Source organism: Molossus molossus, unplaced genomic scaffold (genome assembly GCF_014108415.1).
Source record: "Molossus molossus isolate mMolMol1 unplaced genomic scaffold, mMolMol1.p scaffold_m16_p_9, whole genome shotgun sequence".
Taxonomy (NCBI): domain Eukaryota; kingdom Metazoa; phylum Chordata; class Mammalia; order Chiroptera; family Molossidae; genus Molossus; species Molossus molossus.
In genome coordinates, this window is record NW_023425403.1 from 17,323,900 (window position 1) to 17,342,459 (window position 18,560).

Below are 18,560 nucleotides of genomic sequence, written 5' to 3' on the forward strand. Positions count from 1 at the left end.
AATTCACCAAAAAATACAAGTAATAAAAAGGGGGGTATGTGTGTATCCATATAAGTCAAAACATGCCAAACTGAAAAAAAATGTTTTAAGGATACATACATAAGTAAGTAGTAAAGTTATAAAATGGGAATGATAAAAACTCATTTCAAGATAAGGTTGACATTTGGAGCTCCCCTGAGGGCGAAGGGACATGTGATTAGAAAAGATTACACTGAAGGTTTCATCTGTGTTGGTGATAATAACTATGTATTTGTATAGGTGGTTGGTAACACTATATAATCTTTATATGTGCAAGTTTTTCATAAGTTTCACAACAGGATGAGGGAGACCAATAGTATGAGATCATAAGGATAGTATAGATGGGTGTGGGAGTGATAAATAAGGAAGAGAAGTACAATTGATGGAAAGAAGTAGAATTCACTTCAGTTTAAAAAACTTTTATTGAAGAATTATTTCTCATTGGTCTAGACGTGGGATGAAAACCTCAAATAGGGATACAAACTCAGAGTTACATTGTCCATTGAGAATAGAGTTCCTGTAGCTGCCTTACTTGCTGGAAGAAGAATGGCTTCTCCTCTTTTAAAGCAGAAGATAGTTCCTGCGTGTGTGTGTGTTTGTGCATGCGTGCATGCACACAGTCATGTTGGGAGGATGGAGTAAAATTGATCTCTGGCAGGAGCCTATGGAAATTACAAATTTCAGACAGGCCTCCCAGCCTGGCCCTGGTGATGTCTCCCTCATTCTGCTTCTCCTCCTCTCCCTGAGTACACTCAGAGTACATGTGACATGTGAGTTTTAATGACACACGTGGTGTCAAAAAAAAATAAAGTACAGTGCTTATTTATATCTATATTTCATGAAAAAACTTCTATTTTTGTTTCAAACTTTGTTTTGTTTTTGGCCCATGATAATCCTAAATCAGTAATTTCAGAACACTGAATTTAGTTGAGTATATTTAATTTTGTTTTTGTTTTTATTATTGGAATTTCTAATCATTTAATAATACTCTTTTATAAGACCTAGGAAGTACTGATGTAACCAAACCCAGGTTCGGCTGCCTGCTGCAATGAAAGCCAAATTCTTGAGACAGTTGCTTCTGAGAAGCAAAAAGGTTTATTCAAGTGCCAGAAACCAAAGAAGAAGGAGGACTCTTGTCCCAAAGCACACCTTAACATCTCAGTGCAGGCAGAGGATTTTATAAAGAAGGAGAGGGAAAGCAGAACAAAGAGATCAAAGGGAGGGGCTGTGGGCATGCAGCTACGATCCTTGCTGGTCCTGATATGGATTCTCATGGTCAGCATTCCTGAGTTGGCCATCTCGCTTTTTTGTTGGTGAATTCCTTTGCCTGGGCAGCTGGCATTAGCCAGGGCCTTGAAGTCAGGCTGCTCCTTAGGTTCACACAGGAACTTAAACTGCTGAACTGTAAAGCATACTACAGGAACTTAAACTGCTGAACTGTAAAGCATACTAAAAAAAAAAACAAAAACAAAAAAACACTTTTAACATGCAAGCTCTAGTTTTGAGAGAAAAATCAGGTTATACTAACAAGCTAGGTATAACATTTACTAATATTAATATGGCTAGCTTTATATATGTATAGTGTATTCATTCTCCGTTATGCTGACAAACATATGAAATTGGAATTATATAGAGAAAAAAATTCATCGTGATATGCTTGAGGAAAACACACTAGAGATAACCAGACATGTTTGTTTTGATCTTTGCCTTGTTTTCTTTAGATCAGTACCAAATTGCACCAAAGGACCCCATGAAAATATATTGTTTTAGCCCCTTTGAAGATTTTTATTGGAGAAAAATTTCCAATTCATGTGGTTGATTGATTTAATGTAGAAAATGCAAAGACAGTATGTAAATTATGAGAGCCACTCTAGTTACATCAAAACATGCCTTTGGCTACTGATTATGACTATAAGAAATTTTAATGTTTTAAAAAGGCAATGGAACAGTCTCCATGGGGAACGAGAAATTAGTTTACTTGTTATTTTGGTTTGTTTGTTTTGTTGTTGTTGTTTTGAAGAATATATAGAATATTAAATGAACTAGAGAAATATTTGGATATGGATTGAACTCTTCAATTCTTGTATGGAATTTGTTATTTTGCTTCCATAGTTTCTCTCTTTTCCCTACCAATTCTCATGTCTTCTATCCCTGACTGCACTTTTTGATTTTGAATTTGCTGGAATAAATTTCCTCAGAGATATACCTAAGGAAACATTTAGCTTTGGTGCTTTAGTTAGCAAGTTGGTGTTTAAGATAACTAATAAAATATAGAACTGCCAGAATAATCTCATCTTTGATGATCTATTTAAGAAAACAGAACTCCTGCCCTGGCCAGTTTGGCTCAGCGGTTAGAGCGTTGGCCTGCGGTTCGGAGAGACCCGGGTTCGGTTCCCGCTAAGGGCACGTACCTCGGTTGCAGTTTGTCCCCGACCCTGGTTGGTCGTGCGGGTGGCGGCCACTCGATGTGTCCCTTTCACATCGATGTTTCCCTCTCTCTCTCTTCCTCTCTCTCCCTCCCACTCTGTCTGTACAAAAAATGGAAAGATGTCCTCGGGTGAGGATAAAAAAAAAAAAAAAAAAAAGAAAACAGAACTCCTTACCCAGAGTCATCAGGCACGTTGCTCTGTAGCAACACTGGAGGCCTCACTGACTGACATATAGTTGAACTAGATCTTACCTCCCCCTGTATGACGGGATCCTAAGTTGACCTAGCCCAGAGAATATGTGATGCTAGGAACCTGCAAAACAGAATAAGACAACATAGAGTATGTTCAGGTATAGTAAATTTAGTTTCATATAGACAAATAGACTAAATTTAAACATATTCACAACAATGCAATATATTTACTTTTTTCCGTTTACAGAAAAGAAAAGCAATGTACAGAACCACACTATACTCACAATTATTTTCTAATTTAAAATGTTTATTTACTATCAATGCATTGTTAATTGCTTTCAGTTTTGCCTTCTGTAATTACACTAATGTGTTGAATAAAGTGTAGTCTACAGTAATAACTTATATATACATTTTTAATTGGATGATTCTGCATGCATTTATTTATGACCTAGATTCATCTCTTCTATTCCAAGTACATTTTCTTATTTGCTTTGCTTATTTAAATTTAATGAATTTAGATTTCAATTCACCTTGCCATATCCAGACACTTCACTTACATTTCTAATAGTGTATTACACATCATGTAGTATTTGTATGTTAATAAAATATCTTACATAATTAAATTAAATACTATGCCAAGAAAACTTTTTCTAGTGTGCATATATATTGTTTGTGTATGTATGTGTGTGTAGTGTGTAGTAATCTATTACACTTCAGTACCATTAAAGTCAGTGATATATTGTGCTTATCAATTCACCCAATAATTAAGTATATGTGAAGGAAGCAACATTGTGTATATATATATAAAGATTTTATGTATATAAGAGCTGTTATATCTTTCAGGCAGTTCAGATTTAATGTACGCCTGAATTCCTTGAAGAGATTATAACATAGAGGCCTCAAATTTCAGAATTCACACTTATCACCACACCACCCTCAGTTTTTTGTGTGTTTTTTTTTATCATCACTCAGTTATATTACTACGTTTGAAGATTAAAAGAACAATACAGCAGGGTTAGACCATAATTAGAAGAAAACATGCTCAACTGAATGCAGGCTGCTGCAATAGCTTTTGCAAGGCCAACTTCAATGACTGTTACAAAGATAACAGGTCTTCCATGGTTTGTCCAATACTGTCATTAAATTCCATAGAGGAAGTTCTGAAAAAGAACTGATTTTAAAATATCATTTATGCTGTTTGAAACACGACAGCCCTAGAAGTTAATGCCAGTTTTACTTAACATTGTCCCGGCAGCTTTTCCAATTTTCTGTGTTGGCCTGAAAACAGGTGTGTAATTACAGAATATAAGAAAAATATTCATCTTATTTTCAGAGGATTATCCCACATGCTATCAGGGTATGAAATGAACTTTTTTCTCTTGTTAAGCGCTCCTCCAAAGCTATGATGATGGTAAAATGTAAGTTACTGAAGCCAGTGGGCTGAGATTGGGATTAGGGCGGAGGTGAGGACCAAGGAGAGAGAAAGTTTAAATCTATAATTCAATCTCCTAATATTCTTCTACTAAGTGCCCACTAGAACCCAGACACAATTTTAAATTTGGAGAATATTTTGGATTCAAAGATGACCTCATGTTTTGAATTCCAGGGGCTCATCTATTTGACAAGTAACAGCAGTACATTTTCTTAGCTCAGGCTGCTATGACAAAATATCACAGGCTGGGTGGCTTAAACAACAAAAAAGTATTTCTCACAGTTCTGGAGGCTGGGAACTATGACATCAAGGTGCCAACAGAACCAGCGTGCGGTGAGAGGCGCCTGACTGGCCCACAGACAACCAACTCGTCATTGTGTCCTCACTGGGTGCACTGCAGAGAGACAGCGAGCACGCGTACTGAGGTCCTTACTGAGGCCTCTCATCTCACTCACAAGGGCTCCGCCCTCGTGCCCAAATTTCCTACCAAACGCCCAACCTCCCAACATCATCACACTGGGGGTTAAATTTTTAACGTATGAATTTTGGGTAGACACAAACATTACGTCTATAGCACATGCTAAAATAAGCGAAAAGCGGTATGCAGAGTGTTGTATGCCTAGGTTCCCAACCGGGCTGGGTCGTGCCCTGCAAGAGTTTCTGATGTGGGTATTTAGCAGAGGAGGTATGCTACAGATATGAACAGAGGGAAGGATATGGACCCATATGTGAAAACAAATAAATGTGATGGAAATAATAATTCCTCACCCCCTGACCTGTTTGATCTTCTTGCTGGAGCCCTCCAAACTCTCAAATTGTGTTTTGCAAATATGGGAGCTGGCTTTGTAATTCGTGAGTGGATTTCAATTCTATGCTGTAATTACATTTATTTAATATTATATTTTAACACATCAAGAAAATTATTGATTAGAAGACACCTTGTGGAGCACTAAAATACAAATATATGCATATATGTATATATTTGCAAGATTATAAAAAGGATTCACATTCAGTGATACTAAAGGGTGAACAAATGTCAATATTAGACTCTACGAAATGTAGAGTAATGGTTCACAACTGAATAATTAGAAGTACCTTGTGATGTGGCAGAGTGTGGGCACTTCTGTGTTTAGAGAGAAAACATGAGAGTCATTCAGTCCACAAGTATTTGTTGAGCATACAGAAGATGCCAGGTATAATGCCCCATCTTCAGGCTACAACCAATAACCAAGCAGACATCATCTCTCCTTCTATATATACAGAGTTTCGAACTGGCTAAACCCACAAACATGTTTAGGACTATGTCACACATTTAGATGTCAAATGTACACCCAACCATCCTAGCCCAGCAGTATTCTACCAAATTAGACAGCCTACTGAAAAAGATAACAATTGAAAATGTTCATTCAGGTGTAAGACATACTGCAGAGATAAACTAAATAATATATGTATTTCTTTATCTTTCTAAAAAAAAATACATATCAATGGTTTCCTGCACACGAGTTTCATGTTAAACCTTTCCTCTGACCGCAGGAGCTGATGCTGTGGAAGCTCAGTGTAAAAGATTTGAAGTGAGAGCGAGTGAAGATGGCAGGGTGCTGTTTTCTGCAGATGAAGATGAGATTACCATTGGGGCTGAAAAGCTGAAAGTTACAGGTACTGTAGATTGAGGTCTTGGAACACTGTTTACTTCTTGAAAGAACATATAACAGGAAAAAAAGCTACTTTATAAGATGTGTGATCCCCATTCCCAAAATTGAGTTTCACAACGTTTGATTTTCCAAAAGTCTTCCAATAAAAAACACTGGTTGTGGATGCTGACATGAATGTAAACATGAGCCTTGACGTGCCGGTGAAGCTGAGAGTCTCAGGGAGGGCGGGGAGGAGAGTGGGTGTGAGTCAGGGAAGAGAAAGGGTAGGTCAGACACTACGCAAAGCTGTCTGTCAGTGATAGACAAATGCAATTTGGAGATAGTATTTAAAAGTAAAAGATATGCAAAAGAAGGACTAAAATGTAAATATCAACTTTAAAGTGAATTAGGGGAAAAATTATAATATAAGTAAACTAAATCATTGTTCTTTGGGGCTCATAATTATCTTAAAAACTATGTAAATCAAAAATAGTGCTGATCACATATTTAGAAGTTGTTAAAGTCATTATTTTAATATTAGGGTCATAAGTCAATCAACAACTGGAACTGAAAAGCAAGAACAAAAACAAAACAGAAAGTTAAAGGGACAATTGGGAGTGGTGAAGAATTTTTAAAGACAATTTTAAGCACAATTTCTATTGAACTACTTGATTCATAGCAATAATACCTATTTTATTTAAATATTTTTAAAATAGTCAAAGAGGTTTACCTTATTTTTTTTTTTTTTAAAGTATGTTTAACTTAGTGTTTCCAAAATCTGAGTTTGGGAACAGCTCATGGCATATCTGTCATACCTGGTTAGGTCCAAATGAGTTCTCTGGGCCATGTGAGGGTAGTTAATATGGTACTTGGCCTCTGCTCTCCATGGCTTTTTGGGTGGAATCCTACCTCTACTATTCAATATTTTAAATAAATTCTCTATGCCTTCAATTTTCTTTCATCTAAATGACAATGATAAATTTAGTGTCCAATTAATTTTGTGTGTGTGTACACACCCATATGCCTACATGACATATGCATGTTTAGGTTTTCGGCACATAATGAAGACATTGTAAAGGTTAGCTTCTTATTCTTATCAATAAAGATAAACATAATGCTGTCAATGTCGCATACATGATTGCCTGAGTGGATTTCAAGAAAGATGTACTATTAAATAGCAGTGAAATTCAACAAGGGTTGTTGAATGGGGATCCTCATTGGGTACCCCTGGGTTTAGTGACACCCCACTGTCAGCATCCCTACTGACCCCCATATCCTCCTATGCCTTGTAAGAGTGTCCGACTGACTAGCTGGAGCCTGTAACATCGGGTTGGTGTTTGGGGTTGGCCACCATGACTATCCATCTGCCTCGTTTCTCTTTTTTTCTTAAAGCTCTTTGGAAAGGTCAGGAAAGGAAGGATGCATGTGAAGCAAAAATGGACCAAATTGACCTTTCTAAGTCCTGAGATGCAGGGAAAGGAGGCTGAAAAAGGCGTGAGGATTGTGGTTGGCATAGAGCCACAGACAGATGAGGAAGGACATTGACTTTAGGGCCCTTGGTGCTACATTTGGGTTGCTGGTGGTGGAAAAGTGGGGGATGTGGATAGAAATGCACTCAGGAGATTGTGAACATATGATTTCAGTATTTAGCCATCTTTAATCTTGGTAGTGCCTACTGTTACCGGCTTTGATACCAACACAAATCTGAGATACCATTTAGGATATTACACAATTACCCAAAAAGTATTTGATCACTATTCAGATAGTCTCATGAGGTACTTAGTATTCATTAGTGCAGGGGAGTTCTAGAGCTCTTGACAACTTTTAGCATTCATGGAATTTTAACTTCTCCTGACCTTTAGAGTACCTTGATTTGTCTCATAACAATCGCAGTGATGGGCTGTCTTCACAAAATTAGACACGTTAACTCGTTTCTTTAATTTTTTCTTTGAACTAGGTGGATTCTCAACTTTATTTTCCTCTTTATTTTGGTACCCTTGGACTGTACTTTGGGCTATTAAATCAGAGAAGAATGTGCTCCCTGAAAAACCTAAGTGTTTCTGCTTTTCAATTAACTGCCTTGAGACAGTCATCTCTGCTACCTCGTTCATTTTTCTGTCTCCCTCTCTGTGTATATGTGAAGGTGTGAGTGACACATGCAGAGTATATGTGTATATGTGTATTTATAGATGGACAAATATGTTTATGTTACACTGGTTCTCTTTTTCTATTTCATTCTCCATCTCAAAAATATATACTTGAGTTTATTCTTCATATACACTTGACTGATCTATATGCTCCAATTATCTCAGAAAATTAATCTGTTTTACAATAGATTTATGTAACATATGATTCCAGAAGATTCTAAATATTAAAATAATATACAGGTAGTTCTGAGTCCATAATTGCTGGGTCCAACGTATTTTTGTAAGGAGTTGAAGCGTAGCACTTCGGATCAAAGAATGCAAGTGCCTGAGGCACAGAGCCCTGGCTTTGCCCAGAGGGGGTATTCTCGGCTCCACATTGTGGGCAAGTGCCTGCTCAATTAGGGAGTGCTTGAACTGATTCGAATCCCCGCAGTATCCAGTCACATTTCTGTTCTCACGTTACACGCATGCATACATACACATGCGCTCTCAAATTCCTGCTAGGTCCTTCCTCCTTTACCAGAATGTTGCATACTAACTTCATAGTTGCTCTGTTCTTCCCTGTGCTACATCTAAAATGAAGAAAAACAAAGATGTCAAAGGCAAATATAAATTAGAATATTGCATGCTTAGAGGAGAAACCTGTGCATAATGTAGCACGCAATTTAGGAGAACAGGAATTGACTGGTATCCCCACGTACACTTTAAAGCAGTGCTTGAATCCTTTGATACGTAACACTGCAAAGAAATACTGACTCCAGGGTGCTTCATGTAATTAGTTAGCTGTGCTGACAAGACTTCAAAGTTGCATGCAACAAGAGATCTGTGTGAAGTTTATCCTAGAATTTAAAAATGTTCTATTTAAAGTAGATCCATAGGAGTTGCCCTGGCTGGTTTGGCTCAGCGGTCAGAGTGTCGGCCTGTGGTCCACAGAGACCCGGGTTCGGTTCCCGCTAAGGGCACGTACCTCAGTTGCAGTTTGTCCCCAGCCCTGGTTGGGTCATGCGGGTGGCAGCCACTCGATGTGTCCCTTCACGTTGATGTTTCTCTCTCTCTCTCTCTCCCTCCCACTCTATCTGAACAAAAAATGTAAAATGTCCTCGGGTGAGATAAAATAAAATAAAACAAAATGAAGTAAAATAAAATAATAAAATAAAATGAATTCTTCCTATCTTTATACTTGATGAACAATAGCGTTTTGTGCGGGGCTTCCCTCTGAGGCCACAGAAGTGGATGCATTTATTTAGAGCGTGTCTGTGCACCTGAGGCTAAATCACCGATGACTGCAATCATCCATTTATCTAGTATCTGGTATCCGTTTATCCACTCAGGATGTTTACATTTACCTTACCTACAAAGTAGCAGAGATTTACCTGCTGCACTGCTAGTGTTCAGGAGGATAGCAGTAAAATGGCAAATGGTTACCTGGACACCACCAACCCGCCATCCCCCCTCATCATGATGAACAACCACATGCATAAAATTTATAATTTTCTACTCCTCATATTACTCGCTTGATCAGCAATAGTTTTCTTTTTTTTTTTTTTTTTTTTATTATTTTTTATCCTCACCCGAGGACATTTTTCCATTTTTTGTTCAGGTAGAGTGGGAGGGAGAGAGAGAGAGAAACATCGATGTGAAAGGAACACATCGAGTGGCTGCCACCCGCACGACCAACCAGGGCCGGGGACAAACTGCAACCGAAGTACGTGCCCTTAGCGGGAACCGAACCCGGGTCTCTCAGGACCGCAGGCCGACGCTCTAACCGCTGAGCCAAACCGGCCAGGGCAGCAATAGTTTTCTTAAATCTAAATTTGAATACACTTATTTCACCTTAACACGCCCTCTCTGTATTGTTAGATGTACTGGAGTTTTACATGTTAACTCACACATACACACTTGAAAACTTTATCTGCATTTTGTGCCCCTTAATATCGGCCAATGATATCACTTAGTGCAATTATCTTTTGAGAGCAGATAAACAAATAAAAGATAGAAACCTTAACAACCTAGAAGACTCTTAAATTTAGTGCTTTCAGGCAGAATCTGTCAACTCCCATTTGTGCTGTTATTGACAGTCCACAGAGTGTGTTCACTTCGAGACAACGTGCGTGTGTAAGTCCTCTGACTTTATAAAATGATAGGCTTTTGCCCTATACAAACTTAATTTCAATTAAAAATGTTCAATTAAAGACTGTTAGTTGGACTTAGACCTCTCTTTTTTGCCTTTGAGAGAAAAGGATAAAAGAGCTAAATGTATTGTGAGAAAGGATATCTCTTTCTTTGTCAGAGTAGAAATTAAAATTGGCAATCCAGAAGAATAATGAATCCCAGCCATGCATCCACCCTGTGCCCTTGTGTTGACTTAAAAACCAGGAGTATCACTCTTTGTCTCTGCTCTAGCTGAGTGATTGGAAAGACAGACATGTTCTAATGCTTGTTTGACAGCAGAAGAAAGGATTTTCGGAAGAGCTGTCTTTTAAATTAAACACCATGTTTCTGGGTTGAAATCAATATTTTCTGGTTTGTTTTTATTAGTCTTCTGTATCTTTGTTCTTGTCTGTTAAATTTGCACACTGCAAAGGGGTCAGCTCTGAAGTCAAGTGTTCTGTTATGCAGGACCAGTGTTCCTACCACCATCCAAAGGCCAAGAATGTTGTAACACTCAGCCGATGGGTGGAGGACTCCTTGGTCCAAAAAGCACCTGAAGCAACGTGATCAGTTCAGATGCCAAGGAAAGGGCTGTACAATCCTTCATTTGCTCCGATGAGGCATTTCAAGGTCATGGACTAGGGTAGATCACTCAGCTAAGTTTCTAGTTGCTTTCTAAACTTACTGAGGATGAAGATTTTGGAGACACTAATGATTATTACTACTCTACCTTCCCCCCCAAATCTCCAGATAAAACCTTTGGAAGGTTTTTAAGGGTATAAATAATGCACTAGGCCTTAGGACCGTCCTCTCCATGACTTGGTTTTCTAAGCTATCATTTAAGTGTTGTCTTTTTTTTTTTGCTAAAGCAAAACTTGAAAATAGAATTTTGTGATAAATAAGTGAAACATCTTAAAAGAGGGCAGCCCCTATAAAAGAGAGTGGGCTGTGTTGAATTTACATGTCTGTGCAGTGGTTTTAAATTTTTCCATTGATGTTTAAAATTTTTATCACAGCTGTGGTCCTTAAATCCAAAATATCTCAAAGATATAATTTATCCTGCCATCATGTACATGAATAGTCTGATTTCTTATATATCACGACAAAGTTTTAAAAATATGTTACTATGGACTGTGGAGTCCTGGAATAGCGTGCAGTTTCTCTGCTGCCGGGCTGGGCTACCCTCTCTCCTCTACGGGGCTCCACGTGTCCTGCCTCCAGGAGCACCGGGTTCAAATCTCTCCAATATCTTCTTCTGTTACTTCTCTTCTATTTCCTTTTCTGACAATGGCTGGGAAAAGGTTATCTGTTTTTAATAACTCATATGATTACATTGCCTTATTACATTATCCAGATGCCTAGATAATCCAGGATAACCCCCTTATCTTAAGGGCAATAGATTAATAACCCTAATTACATCTGTGAAATCTTATTTGTCATGTATCATATTCACGGCCTTCAGGATTTAGGAAGTGAACATCTTTGTGTTGGGGTCATTTGTCTGCCTGCCATACTTTACAAATTATTAGATGTCTCTAAGCCTATGTTTTTCTTCCATGAAGGAGCATTAGAGGAAATACCACATAGGATCTTGGTGAAAGCCAAAGATATATATGAAGATCACTTAGGAAGAACCCTGGCATGCATTTACATTTAATAAATACCACCATGTTACAGCTTTTACATACCATTATTGTTTTCCTGACTTGTTTGATATTTTTAAGGTAAATACTTGTAAAGGAAAATAAAAGACATTCACAAGAGATGAAGGAAAAAACAAATTGAAAGGTTGAAAATACATGGCATGGAAATTCTGTATTCAATATTAGAAATGGAAAATTGTACACTTTACTATTTAGAGATAGTTGAAAAGCTCTTGATAAAATGTTAAGAGAAGGGTAAAAGATAGATAATTAATATTAGTTATTTTCCCAAAATACAGGGAACAACATACATTTTATTTTTCTCTCACATTAGATTTCAGACATAAGCAGATACTGAGACACCCAGTGACAATAGGTTCCTTAGAACTTCCGAATCTGCAGCCCTTGGCATGAGGTTGTTCTCCCTCTCCACCAGCTTGAGGCTGCCGCGTGCCATCATCTCTGCATTTCCGCACTGGGGAAGGGAGGACAGGGGAAGCGGAGGAAAGGACTTGTCTTCGAATATCACAATTGGGAACTAGTACCCACCACTGATGTGTTCGTCAACACCTAGTCCTTTGTTTACGTGGAACTGCAAGGGGAGGAGGGAAATGCTAGTTCTAACAGGTGTTCTGTTCCTTGCTAAAACTTGGGGTGGGAACTTCTATTAATAAAGGAATAATGGGCTAAATGAGAAACTGAGCCACTTCTGCCTCAGGAAGTGATTTAATAATATAGAAAACTTATAAGTAACTTCAAAGGGAAAGAAAGAAAAAAGCTTAGTTTTAATATATTATCAATTAGACAATATCAGCCTTCAAAACGGCCCTAAAATTTGTACCCTTCTTCAATTCACAGCAATTACCCTTACCTTATTATATCTGTTGCAGAAGACTCCTATGCAGGGAATTTTGACAAAACTTTTCTGAAAGTCAGTGCTATCGTGTCACACAAGAAATGTAAAGGGTGACAGAAGATGATTTGACTTAGGGTGGTGGGAACACAATGCAATATTCAGATCATGTATTATACAAATGTACACCTGAAACCTATGTGATCCTATTAATCAATGTCACCCTAATAAATTTAATTTTAAAAATCGAGACTATATCTTTACTCCCTATTGTCATCTTCATCAAACCAAAACTTTACTTCCAGTGTCAGGAGTCCCAAAAAGTGTAATATGGCACATTTAAAATTTCTTTTCAGCATACACACTCTGGTTAGATCAGTCAACTCACTCATTTTTCCATTCCTTTGTACTCTGAGTAGTTGACATCAAGAACTAAGTTCTAGAGAGTTAAAGTGGAAAATTACTTTTAGGCAATTCAGAATGTCTAGAGCTGGAAGAAAAGAGTCAAGTCAAAATCAATAGAGGAATGCTGACATGGAAATACCCAAGAAATAGCAAACAAATCGCAAACAAATGTCAAGTTCAGACGATTAATGGCCAAGGCACCTTTAGAGATTGAGACAGTATTTCAGAGCTGGATAGATAAAAAAGACTGTGTGAAACTAAGTTAAAAACAAGTAATTGTGCTTATTGTATTGAGGGTAGACACCAGTCTTGAGTATCTACATCTCCATTTATGGGTCAAAGATCTATGATTATAGATGCAGAAGGATGACCCAAGAGGCTAATTGCAGATGAACAGATAAATTATTTTCTCCTTCCTCCCTCCCTCCGTCCCTCCCTTCCCTTCTTCCCTCCCTCCCTCCTTCCCTCTCTTTCTCTTCCCTCCCTCCCTCCCACCCTCCCTCCCTCCCTCCTTCCTTCCTTCCTCACTTATTTCCCCCTCCCTCCCTTTCTTCCTGCCTGTCTTCCTGGAGGTGGGTAGACAAGAGCAAAGACAGCCCAGTAGAAGCAGGAGCCAGCAAGAGGAAGGTGAAAGGACAGAGCATTTGAACTTGGGAAAGAAGCTTGGCAGAGGCAAGGGCTCAAGTGAAGAGGGCCTCGGAGACGGGTAGAGGAGGTCTATGAGGTTGATAACATGGGTTACAAGTTGGGGATTGAGCAAACACGGAAAGATTTCATGCAACATTTACCCAGTTTCCCACAAGGATAACATCTTCCAAAACAACATTATAAAAAAGATACTGACATGATTCAGAAGATACTTTCATCACCACAGGGATCCCTTCGTGCCTTTTGGAAACCACACTGTCACCTTAACCTCTTGGTGTTAAGAAAGTTATAGAGAAACATTTACTTGTGACCTTTTGGCATTTTATTTTTCACTCAGCTAATTGCCTGGAGATTCATTTAAATTGTATGTATCAGTAATTTCTTCCTTTTTATTACTGAGTGGTATTCCACAGTATGAATATACCACCATTTATTGAAGAGTATCTGGGTTGTTTACATTTTGGCTATTATAAATAAAGTTACTATGAAAATCTGTGCACAAGATTTTGTGTTACATAAGTTACCTAGGATAAATATCCAAAGAGTTCAATTACTGGTGGTATGGCAGATATATGTTTTGTTTTATAAGAAACTGCTGAACTGTTTTATATATGTTAGGTGGAACATTGTATAATTTTTCCAGTAATGTGTGAATTACTCAGTTTCTCTGCATCCTTTCCTTTTTTGGTGTTGTCATTATTTTTTAAACCTACAATATGTGTATTGACATGGTGATTGCTGTATAGTGATATTTTATTTTGCTTTTAATTTGCATTTCCCTAATGCCTAATGATGTTGACATCATTTTTTCATGTGTTCAAGTTTTCATCCACATATCTTCTTCAGCAAAATGTCTGTACATTTTCCAATTGGAATGTATGTACGTTTTTACTCTTGTTTTGAGAGTTCTTTATATATTAAGATGATAGTCCTTTGTTGGATATATGATTTGCAAATATTTTCTCCATCTCTGTAGCTTGTCTTTTTATCCTCTCTATAGGGTCTTTAATGGAACAAATTTTTAAATTTTGATGAGGTACCACATTTTCTTAATTTTGTGGATTGGGCTAGTGTTATCACATCTAAGGATGCTTTGCAAAACCCTACATACTAAATATTTTGTCCAATTTCTTTCTAAAGGTTTTATTATATTACATGTTACATTTGAATTAATTTTTGAATAAGATGCAAATGTTATGTCAATTTTTTCTGTGTGTGTGTGTGTGTGTGTGTGTGTGTGTGTTGCCTATGACAATTTTATTGCTATAATGTATTCCCTTCTTTGACTGAATTCCTATTACACCTTGGACAAAAATCAGTTAGGCCTATTAGTGTTTCTTTCTAAATTCTCTTTTCTTTTACATTGTTTGGAATAACTATCTGACAATATCTGGATTGCTGTAGCTATAAAGTAGGCCTTAATATTGAATAAAGAGAGTCCTACAAACTTATTCTTTTTATTTTCAAGACTTTTTTCTATTCTAGAGCATTTTCTTTTACATATAATTTTTATAACATGTATTTTAATGTTTAAAAATACCTTGTTTGGATTTTGCAAGAAATTGCATTAAACCCACACATAAATTTTAGGAGAATTGACATCTTTACTATAATTGAGTCTTCCAGTCATGAAGATGTTGTGTGTCTCCATTATTTTTTGGTTTTAAGTGATATCTTTCATGAATATTTTTGTCATATTCAGCATACATCATTTGTACATGTTTTGTAAACTTTGTAACTTTCTTTGAAGCCATTATAATTGGTATAGTTTTTTTTTAATTTTTATTTCTGTATATTCATTGTTAGCATAACACTTGATAACATCTTTTTCGTGTATTGATCTTATAACCTTGTATCATATGACCTTACTGAACTCAGTGTTTATAGAAAATGTTACAGATTTAGGGAATTTCCTATGTAAACAACCCGTCATATACAAATAGAGATAATTTTATTTCTTTTTTAAAATTTGTATGGCTTTTCTTTCTTTTTCTTTCTTTTTATTGTCTTACGAGAATGGCTACAGATTTCAGAACTATTTGAATAAGAATAGTGCAATGTAGAAAAGAGATATTTCTCAGAAAAATATTCTGAAAAAACTAGTAAGATATTCAGATCCTCTGAGGATCTGACGAGTTTATATCAAGATTAGGGATTATTTATGTTCTTTTCATGTAAACAATATTTAGCATTACTTACGTGTGTTCTCTGATAGAGTAAGCATATTGAAAACCATCAAAAGTCATGAACATTACACAGAACATAAAGAGTCGGTAATTACTAATATTGTCCATGAATCAAATGAAAATTCAAACAAGGAAAAGTACTAATTATTATTTCAAAGTGATATAAATGGTTGTACCTTTCAGAGGTCATGATGAAAAGTGGCATTCTTTAAAAAACAAATGTCAAAACTGTTCAAACATAATAGAAAAATGGAAGAAAATGTACCAAATGAGAAGTTCTAAGCTGAGTAAATTAATTATATATCAATACTCTTTCATTGTTATAGACTCAATCCCCAATCTGAAAGTAACAATTAATTATTAATTATTATTTTGTTACTCTTAGGATGAAAAATACAAAGAAAATCTTTTAATTTAGGAACACTAAAACTAACTATAAGAGATTTATTCAACAATATAAGTTCTGGACCATGATTACCTGTCACTGAATGCAAATATGTTCCATTTCATGACAGTCTGGCTGTTTCGAAGGGTCAGATGGGAAAGTAGGAGCAGGTTTGGAGCGGAACAGCCTGGGCTTCAGGGTTTCGTGATTATAAACATTGCCTCTGGCATTACAACTCTTCAGCTTTCTAGAAGAGTAATTATGAGCAACTTAGTTAGTAGGTTTCAAAGTCACCAGCTCCTCATCTATAAAACGAGGACATAAAAAATATCATTTAGTGAATTTGAACCGATTCGTGTAAAGCCTGATATCTGACAGTAAATGTAGGAAATAATAATAATTATTATAACAATCATGAAGACATTACTGCAGTATTATGTATTAATGAGTCCTGCCAGTGTGGCTCAGTGGTTGAGCATTGACCAGGCACCAAGAGGTCACCGGTTCAGTTCCCAGTCAGGGCACATGCCCAGGTTTCAGGGCCTTATCCCCAGTGCAGGGCATGCAGGAGGCGGCCAGTCGATGTTCTCTCTCATCAGTGTTTTTATCTATTTCTCCCTCTCCCTTTCTCTCTCTAAAATCAACAAAGAAAAATAAATGTAGTAGTACGTATTAATGAAATGACATTCTTTCTCTTATAGCACTTACTGTAAAGTCATTCTACATTTAATTGTTTATCATTTCACTCTCATATGCACGTAATAATATACAAGGTAATGCTGAACATGTTATATAATACTGAATAATATTCAATCTAGTGTAAGGCTTTCAGAGATATTTAAGTGAAAATGGTATAAAATCACAAGAAGGGAAATGAAAACAAACAGCAAGTGCAGAAAATGTATGACATATTAAATTTTAGAACAAAGAAATAAAGCATCACAACTAATCAAAATAAGGAAATTAATAACATATAGGCATAACTTTTGCCATTAATAAACTATGGTCATTTGCATTCATTCATTTACTCCTCGGGATGTGAGGAGTTGTGAATTATTGTCTTCACTTTGCAAACTGAGTCTCAGTTTAAGTGACTCACACAAAGTCCCAGCTCTGAAGAGCAGACCGGAAGGTTGCTTCCCACTGTAGCCCAGTCTCATTTCTCCTTCATCTCGGGCGCTACATACACGGTATCTAATACATTCAGATCCCGAATAAGAATTTCTATAATAAGAAACGGAACTTCTGGGCTCTGATTCATTTAGCAGCTCGGTCATTATTTCAAACAGATTTATTTAGTAAATTGGAAAAAGTTAGAAGTGAAGAGGAATGACCATACTTAAATGCCTTTTTTGATGACTTTCTCAACTAAATCAGAGAGAGCTCCTGGGGTAACCTCTCTGTCTTCATGTGGCTATAAGAATTGAAGGCTTGGGATGTGCCACATCATGTCAAAGTGAAAGCTTGAGATAAATGATTGATGTTAAAATCACTTTGGAAAAACAGTAATATAATGTTGGTTTATAATTTTAATGGCCTGTTGAAATTTGAAGAAGACATTTTAGGTTTAAAGCCATGGTATATTCATCCATCAGTCTGACCTTTGTCTTCAAAGGGATCCTGCTAAAGTGTGTCAACATAAATTTTATTTCTGATTTTACTGCGGAGTTGTCTGTGAGTGTGCTTTGCCTAAGTAGAAAAATTCTCTGTTCGTGTAAATGATAACCAGAACAATCTTTCATTTCACCAGAAAGGCAGGAAGGGAAGAAGAGAGATGGGGAAGGAGACAGGAAGACGATATGACAGGTTTGAATGACTTACCTACATTTTCCAATGACTAAATACGTACTTGCATTAATTTTATTGCTGCTATGATAATTACCATAAACATAGCAGCTTAAGACAAGAAGAAAATGTATTGTTCATAGCTCTGGAGGTTGGAAGTCTGAAGATATTGTCACGAGGCTAAAATCAAGGTGTTTGCTGGGCTGTGGTCCTTTCTCAGAGAAGCTGTTTTCTTGCCTTTCCACCGTGTAGAGGCCCCTGACCTTCCTCGGCACTTCTTGGGTCCTGGTCCCATTCACATGTTCATCCGTGAAGCCAGCAATAGCCAACCGACTCTTCTTTAAGCTGTCATGTCTGATTCTCCCTTTTCTGCTTTCCTCTGCTTTTCGATGATCTTTGTGATTCTTTTGGACCCTTCCTGGGTAACGTGGAATAATTTCCCTCTTCTAACGTGATCAGAGTAGCAACCTTACTTCCATGTGTCATCTAAATTCCCCCTTGCTGTTCAGGTAACATATGTACAGATTTCAGAGATTAGGATGTGGATTGGGGGTGGAGGGTGGGACAGGAAGAGAACCATTCTGCTACCACACCACCTGGTACTGGTGGATTTCATCAGACATTTTTACACACTAAATCGAGAGTTCCTGGAAAAT

The 18,560-nt window shown here is 37.1% G+C and overlaps 1 protein-coding gene and 1 long non-coding RNA gene across 2 annotated transcripts in view; one reads left to right on the forward strand and one right to left on the reverse strand.

Moving 5' to 3' along the window:
• Positions 1–18,560, forward strand: part of SGCZ (sarcoglycan zeta) — a 272,064-nt gene that overhangs the window by 210,098 nt on the left and 43,406 nt on the right. Inside the window, exon 5 of the mRNA XM_036250299.1 lies at positions 5,604–5,726. Coding sequence (XP_036106192.1) covers positions 5,604–5,726 — 123 coding nt within the window. The remainder of the gene's footprint in view (positions 1–5,603; positions 5,727–18,560) is intronic.
• Positions 1,132–16,355, reverse strand: LOC118622807. Its single transcript, XR_004958138.1, has 3 exons — positions 16,213–16,355; positions 2,699–2,759; positions 1,132–1,432 (listed from the first exon to the last, which is right to left on the reverse strand). It is a non-coding gene; the product is annotated as an uncharacterized LOC118622807 (long non-coding RNA).